General features: G+C 45.7%; 1 protein-coding gene across 4 annotated transcripts in view; it reads left to right on the top strand.

The window, feature by feature from the left end:
- Positions 1-3,030, top strand: part of AIFM1 (apoptosis inducing factor mitochondria associated 1) — a 29,841-nt gene extending 26,811 nt beyond the window's left edge. For all 4 annotated transcript variants that reach the window (XM_040322805.1, XM_040322803.1, XM_040322802.1 and 1 more), the window contains 3 exons: positions 26-150; positions 240-445; positions 2,754-3,030. In XM_040322805.1, coding sequence (XP_040178739.1) covers positions 26-150; positions 240-445; positions 2,754-2,825 — 403 coding nt within the window. In that variant the 3' untranslated portion in view covers positions 2,826-3,030. The remainder of the gene's footprint in view (positions 1-25; positions 151-239; positions 446-2,753) is intronic.
- The last annotated feature ends 4,743 nt before the right edge of the window (positions 3,031-7,773 follow it).

Below are 7,773 nucleotides of genomic sequence, written 5' to 3'. Positions count from 1 at the left end.
CTCTTCTTGATCCCCCTTTTTGCAGGAGTGACCTTGGTCCGGAGGTTGGTTATGAAGCCATCGGTATTGTTGACAGCGCGCTGCCCACAGTCGGAGTGTTTGCCAAGGCCACTGAGAAGGACACCCCAAAGAGGGCATCTGAGGAAAGTGGTAAGAGGATCTGCAGATAAGAGGCTGAAGTACAATAGATAGCGTTTTGTACTTTTACTACCGAATTCTCGTGTCGCATTTATCTGCAGGAACCGGGATCCGATCCGAGCACGATGGCGAGATCCTACAATCCGAGAGTCAGGCTGTGGAATCGGCACCTGCCGTCCCCGCCGTCCCTGCCCCCGCACAGCAGGGAGAGTCGTACGGCAAGGGAGTCGTGTTTTATCTGAGAGACAATGTGGTGGTTGGGATTGTGCTATGGAATGTTTTCAATCGCATGCCAATCGCACGAAAGGCAAGTATGGAGCCCGCTCTGCCATTGCATCTCTTGTCCAAGTATATACATACATTTAATCCCTTCAATACCGGGCACTTTCACCCCCTTCCTGCCCAGGCCAGCTTTCAGTGCGGTCACACTTTGAATGACAATTGCGCGGTTATGCAACATCGTATGCAAAAAAATGTTAAACATTTTTTGAGACAGATGGAGCTTTCTTTTGGTGGTATAGAATCACCACTCTTTTATTTTTTACTAAACAAACAAAAAAACATTTTGAGAAAAAAACGTTCTCTTATTTTCTGTTATAAAAAGTTTTCATATGACGTTGTCCTGTGATCGTGCGGGAAGGCTCGCTCTTTCATCGCTGAGTTCTTTGGACTCGGCTGACCACAGATCCGGGGTAAAGGGCCAATCCCAGCCGCTCTTTACCACGTGATAAACTGTGTCCAATGACAGCTGATCATGATATAAACACAAGCCGGTTATCAGCATTCCTTTCCTCATGCTGACAGAGAGAGAGGAGAGGAGAGGAGATCCGATAACTGGCTTGTGTTAAAGGGAGATCCACACTGATAATCGGAGCACTGATTATCCGTGCTGCCAATCAGTGGCCATCAATGCTGCCTATTAGAGCTGCGTCATCAGTGCCCACCAGTGCAGCCTGTTGGTGCCCATCAGTGCCAATTTATCAGTGATGCCTCGTGAGTGTCTATTAGTGATGCCCCATTAGTGATGGCTCCATCAGTGTCCATTAGTGATGGCCCCATCAGTGTCCATTGGTGATGGCCCCATCAGTGTCCATTGGTGATGGCCCCATCAGTGTCCATTGGTGATGGCCCCATCAGTGTCCATTGGTGATGGTCCCATCAGTGTCCATTGGTGATGGTCCCATCAGTGTCCATTGGTGATGGTCCCATCAGTGTCCATTGGTGATGGTCCCATCAGTGTCCATTGGTGATGGTCCCATCAGTGTCCATTGGTGATGGTCCCATCAGTGTCCATTGGTGATGGTCCCATCAGTGTCCATTGGTGATGGTCCCATCAGTGTCCATTGGTGATGGTCCCATCAGTGTCCATTGGTGATGGTCCCATCAGTGTCCATTGGTGATGGTCCCATCAGTGTCCATTTGGTGATGGCCTCATCAGTGTCCATTTGGTGATGGCCCCATCAGTGTCCATTGGTGATGGTCCCATCAGTGTCCATTGGTGATGGTCCCATCAGTGTCCATTGGTGATGGTCCCATCAGTGTCCATTGGTGATGGTCCCATCAGTGTCCATTGGTGATGGTCCCATCAGTTATTTTCAAAAATGTTGCTCTTTTTATGTTTGTTTATCAAAAAATTAAAAACCTAGTGGTGATTAAATACCAGAAAAATATGACTTTTTTTTTCCACACAAATAAAAAACATAAGGGTACAGTGTTGCATGACCGTGCAATTCTCACTCAAATAGGTGGATTCAGAAAGACTTAGGCTGGCGTATCAGTAGATACGCCAGCCTAAGTCTGAATTTGCGCCGGCGCTAATTTAAGCGTATTCTGGTAACCAGATGCGCTTAAATTAGGCTCAGATACGAGCGGCGTAAGTGTCTTACACCGTCGTATCCTAAAGTGTAATTTAGGTGGCGCTTCCATTGCGGTCGGCGTAGAATATGTAAATCACTAGATACGCCTATTCGCGAACGTACGCCCTGCCGACGCAGTACAGATACGCCGTTTACGTAACGCATTATCAGGCCTAAAGTTATTCCATCAAATAGCTGGAATAGTAATGTTAAGTATGGCCGTCGTTCCCACGTCGAAATTAGAAAATGTTACGTCGTTTGCGTAAGTCGTCCGTGAATAGGGATTTACGTCCACGTCAAAACCAATAGGACTGTGCGGCAGACTTAGCCGCAATGCACACTGGGATATGTACACGGACGGCGCATGCGCCGTTCCAAAAAACGTCAATCACGTCAAGTCAACCCAAATTAACATAAAACACGCCCCCTCAGCCTATTTTGAATTAGGCGCGCTTACGCCCGCCGCATTTACGCTACGCCGCCGTAACTTAGCAGGCAAGTACTTTGTGAATCATGTACTTGCCTCGCTTACTTACGGCGGCGTAGTGTAAACACGATACACTACGCCGCCGCAAGGATAAGCCTGCCTACCTGAATCTAGCTATAAGTGTTTCTAGCAAATAAATGCTGATTTGTGCAAAAAAAATAAATAATTCTGGTTTGGTTAAAAAATTGCTTCCATAGAAGAGGGGTTCATCTTGGAGCTGATGGTGCAAAACCTTCTCCGATCACTAATTTTAGTTTTTCTGTCCTTCACAGATAATAAAGGACGGCGAGGAACACGTGGACCTGAACGAGGTGGCCAAGCTCTTCAACATCCATGAAGAGTAATGCGTTTGTACAGATTTGCTGATAGATAATGACTCATTGATACAATTTACCACTTGGGACTAAACGATCGTCAGTCCGGCACATATGACATTCGGTGCACCGGCGTGCCGATCAGAATACACCGTCGTCTGTGCCGACACTAAAGCCACTTTAAAATGAGAGGTTCCTGTGCGGTGCTGGAAAGAAAAGACCGACGCCAAAAAAATCCGTCTGTTCTATATGTGATTTATTTAAATTCTGTCTGTTGAAATAAGAAAAAAAATTGCGGATGGAAGAATTCAATTCTGGTTATTAAAATTGTTTAGGAAACAAAAATTGGGTGGATTTTTGTTTTTCTCTCTCCAGCTTTATACATTGTTCTATATTGTTTCTTCTATCCTTTGAGAGGTTGTAGGCACAGAATTGTGAACTAGGGTTGCACCGATACCAAGTATTTGCACAAGTACAGTGAAACCTTGGATTAAGAGCATTATCAATTCCAGGACTCGCAAATCAAAGTGAGTTTCCCCATAGAAGTCAATGGAAACAAAGATAATTCGTTCCACATTGACTTCTATTGTATGCAGTACCGCATGTGGCCAGAGGTGGGTGGGGCGCCAGAGAGACTTGGAAAGGCTCAGGCCGCTTACACACGACCGGTCCAAACCGATGAAAACGGACCGAAGTTCAGTTTCATCGGTCCAAACCGACCGTGTGTACGGCCTATCGTACTGTTGTCCTTCGGACAAAAATTAGAGAACTTGCTTTAAAATCAAACCAATGGTTAGTACACAAAAGCATCGGTTCAAAACCCGCGCATGCTCAGAATCAAGTCGACGCATGCTTGGAAGCATTGAACTTCGTTTTTTCAGCACCTCGTGTGTTTTACGTCACCGCGTTCTGACGCGATCGGTTTTTGAACTGATGGTGTGTACGCACATCAGACCATCATTCTGCTTCAGCGTTGAACCGATGAAAACGGTCCGTCGGACCATTCTCATCGGATGGACTGGTCGTGTGTACGCGGCCTCAGAGTACTGAGTATTTCCAAGTGCATCCGAATAGCTCCGATTGTCACCGGCGCCCCCGCTCCTCTGGCCAAATGCGGCACTGCATGCAATAGAAGTCAATGTGGAACGAATTATCTTTGTTTCCATTGACTTCTATGGGGAAACTCGCTTTGATAGGCGAGTGCTTTGGATTACAAGCATTCTCCTGGAACTAATTATGCTCGTAATCCGAGGTTCCGCTGCACACCGCAGAGGCTTGAATCCTGCTAGTTTCACGAGACAACATTCGCAAACCAAGTCAAGAATTAAAAAATAAAAATAACCACTCGTATTGCGAAACGCTCGTCAACCGCGTTACTCGCAATCCGCGGTATTACTCGTGCAAATGCTCCGATACCTTAAACCTGTACTTCCAGGCTCGGTTCTTTCAGCTGTCAGCGGGATTCTCCCCCCCCCCCCCCTGCTGACATCTGAAATGTGTAAAAATAAATAAAGAAGCCGGCAATTATCTGTTGTTAACCCCTTCACACCTAAGGGTAAAATATAATGCCCAAGCTCAATTTTGTGTTAGTGAACCTGTACTTATCAACTACTTTGTGCATCCAGGTGGATTATAGTTTTTAGGACAACTTTCATTTGGTGGTAAATGGTAATGAATATCTCCTTGATTACAGGGGTATTTATATTTAAAAAGTGAAATTGTGGCCGGAACTCCGCTTTTGCTGAAATTTTATTGAATCCATTTTTCCTTCTACTCGTGAAATGTTCCCTGTGCCACTGGCTGCAATACATGATTGATCCACCCCCATGCTTCACAGTTGGACAGAGGTTCTTTTCATTAAATTCTGTGCCCTTTCTTCTCCAAACGTACCATTTGCTCATTCCGGACAAAAAGTTCAATTTTAACCTCATCGGTCCACAGAACTTGTTTCCAAAATGCTTCAGGCTTGTCTATATGTTCATTTGCAAAGTTCAAACACTGATTTTTGTGGTGAGGACGTAGAAGAGGTTTTCTTCTGATGACTCTTCCATGAAGACCATATTTGTACAAGTATCTCTTTATAGTGGAATAGTGTACCACAACTCCAGTGTCTGCCAGATCTTTCTGGAGGGATCGTGCCGTCAAACGTGGGTTTTGAATTGCTTTTCTCACAATCCTGCGAGCTGTTCTGTCTGATATTTTTCTTGGTCTTCCAGATCTTGCTTTAACTTCCACTGTTCCTGATGACTGCCATTTCTTAATTACATTCCGAACAGAGGATATTGACCTCTGAAAAAGCTTTGCTATCTTCTTATAGCTTCTCCAGCTTTGTAAGCGACAACTATTTTCACTTTCAGTTTTCTAGACAACTGCTTAGAAGAAGCCATGGTGCTGATTGTTGGGGGAGGGTCAGATGAGTCTGGGCATTTAAAACCTTTGAGATTGACATCACCTGGTCTTCCCAGACGATGATTGAGAACAATCCATGACACTGGCAGGTCTCAGCTTTGCAAAGGGGGCCGTGCATGCTATAAATTCTGCAGGGTGCCCAAACTTTTGCAGACGCCATTTTTTTGTTTTCTGTCATTTTGAAAGTGTAAATGATGGAAATAAAATCTAACTTTTTTGACATATTATAAGAATGTCTAATCTGTAATTTGATGCCTTTTGGAGATTTTTTCCATCTTTCCTTGGCTCCGTTATGCACATTAACCGGTTAACGCCCGCCGCATGTATATGTACGTCCACAGAATGGCACGTACAGGCATATTGGCGTACATGTACGTCCCTGCCTTTCCGCGGGTCGGGGGTCCGATCGGGACCCCCCCCCCCCGCTACATGCGGCGGTCGGAAACCCGCGGGGAGCGATCCGGGACGACGGCGTGGCTATTCGTTTCTAGCCGCCCCCTCGCGATCGCTCCCCGGAGCTGAAGAACGGGGAGAGCCGTATGTAAACACGGCTTCCCCGTGCTTCACTGTGGCGGCTGCATCGATCGAGTCATCCCTTTTATAGGGAGACTCGATCGATGACGTCAGACCTACAGCCACACCCCCCTACAGTTGTAAACACACACTAGGTGAACCCTAACTCCTTCAGCGCCCCCTGTGGTTAACTTCCAAACTGCAACTGTCATTTTCACAATAAACAATGCAATTTAAATGCATTTTTTGCTGTGAAAATGACAATGGTCCCAAAAATGTGTCAAAATTGTCCGAAGTGTCCGCCATAATGTCGCAGTCACGAAAAAAATCGCTGATCGCCGCCATTAGTAGTAAAAATAAATAAATAATAAAACTATCCCCTATTTTGTAAACGCTATAAATTTTGCGCAAACCAATCGATAAAAGCTTATTGTGTTTTTGTTTTTTTTACCAAAAATAGGTAGAAGAATACGTATCGGCCTAAACTGAGGGAAAAAAAATGTTATATATGTTTTTTGGGGATATTTATTATAGCAAAAAGTAAAAAATATTGCATTTTTTTCAAAATTGTCGCTCTATTTTTGTTTATAGCGCAAAAAATAAAAACCGCAGAGGTGATCAAATACCACCAAAAGAAAGCTCTATTTGTGGGGAAAAAAGGACGTCAATTTTGTTTGGGAGCCGCGTTGCACGACCGTGCAATTGTCTGTTAAAGCGACGCAGTGCCAAATCGCAAAACCTGGCCGGGGCATTTAGCTGCCTAAAGGTCCGGGGCTTAAGTGGTTAATACAAATTTTTACCTGGGGTGCCCAAACGTTCGATCCCCACTGTATGTGTGTGTGTGTGCATATATATATATATATATATATATATACACAATTTATTTACATTTGCTGTGTTATATCATATGTAGCACTACCCCCGAAGGAGCTGCTGGTTTGTTTTGGGTGGCATGGTACCTCTATTGCTTCACCGTCTAGGGTACACGATGAGAGCTGAGAAGAAACTGCAGTGTCCACACTTTAGATGTCTTTTTCTGTGCTTTATTACCCAACGGGGTAAAATGATAGAAGTGGTAGTAGTTGAGAAAAGGTAGAAGGGGTAGTAGGTTCAGGCGTATAACTTTGTTCATAAACTCTTGTCGCCACTCTAGCCAGAGCGGGTACATTGCACCTAGATGGGCCTCTCTCACCAGTCTAGCAGCCAGAGCGTCATACAAACGTTATCAGAGGCCCAGATTCAAGAAGCAATTGCGCCTGTGTAACCATAGGTTACACGGCGCAATTGCTTACTTGCTCCGGCGTAGCGAATGCTCCTGATTCAGGAACATCGCTACGCCGACTGCAGCCTAAAATCTGCGTGGCATAAGGCTCTTATGCCACGCAGATTTTAGGCTGCATTCTAGCGATGACCGCTAGGGGGCGCTCCCATTGTGATCTGTTTATAGTATGCAAATTGCATACTAACACCGATTCACAACGTTGCGCGAGCCCTGCGTACGCAAATTACGTAGTTTGCGTACGTCGGGTTTCGGGCAAAGTTACACATCCTAATAGCAGGCGCAGCCAATGCTATAGGATACCCACGTTCCCGCGTTGCGAGATTTAAAATCTACGTCCTTTGCGTAAGTGATTTGTGAATGGCGCTGGACGCCATTCACGTTCACTCTGAAGCAAATGATGTCCTTGCGACGTCATTTGCCGCAATGCACGTCGGGAAAGTTTCCCGACGGAGCATGCGCTCTACGCTCGGCGCGCCTAATTTAAATGATTCCTGCCCCCGGCGGGATCATTTACATTGCGCGTGCTTACGCCGGGCAATTTTGCCGGCGCGCCCTCGCAATTTAGCTCCGTGAATCGAGGGCAGCGGCGCAAATTTGCGGGGGCGCAGGGCAAAATCGTTGCCCTGTGCCTCCGCAAAAAAAGAGCAAATGTACCTGAATCTGGGCCAGAGTCTCTGCCACAGACCTTCCCAAAGGTGGAGATATTTTCGGTCCAGAATCCTTCTCAACACTGGATTAAGCACCCGGATCTCTCTCGAATAAACTTTAGTCAAT

Source organism: Rana temporaria, chromosome 9 (assembly GCF_905171775.1).
Source record: "Rana temporaria chromosome 9, aRanTem1.1, whole genome shotgun sequence".
Taxonomy (NCBI): domain Eukaryota; kingdom Metazoa; phylum Chordata; class Amphibia; order Anura; family Ranidae; genus Rana; species Rana temporaria.
Note: the sequence above shows the minus strand (reverse complement) of the source record. Positions and strands in the feature narration are given on the sequence as shown.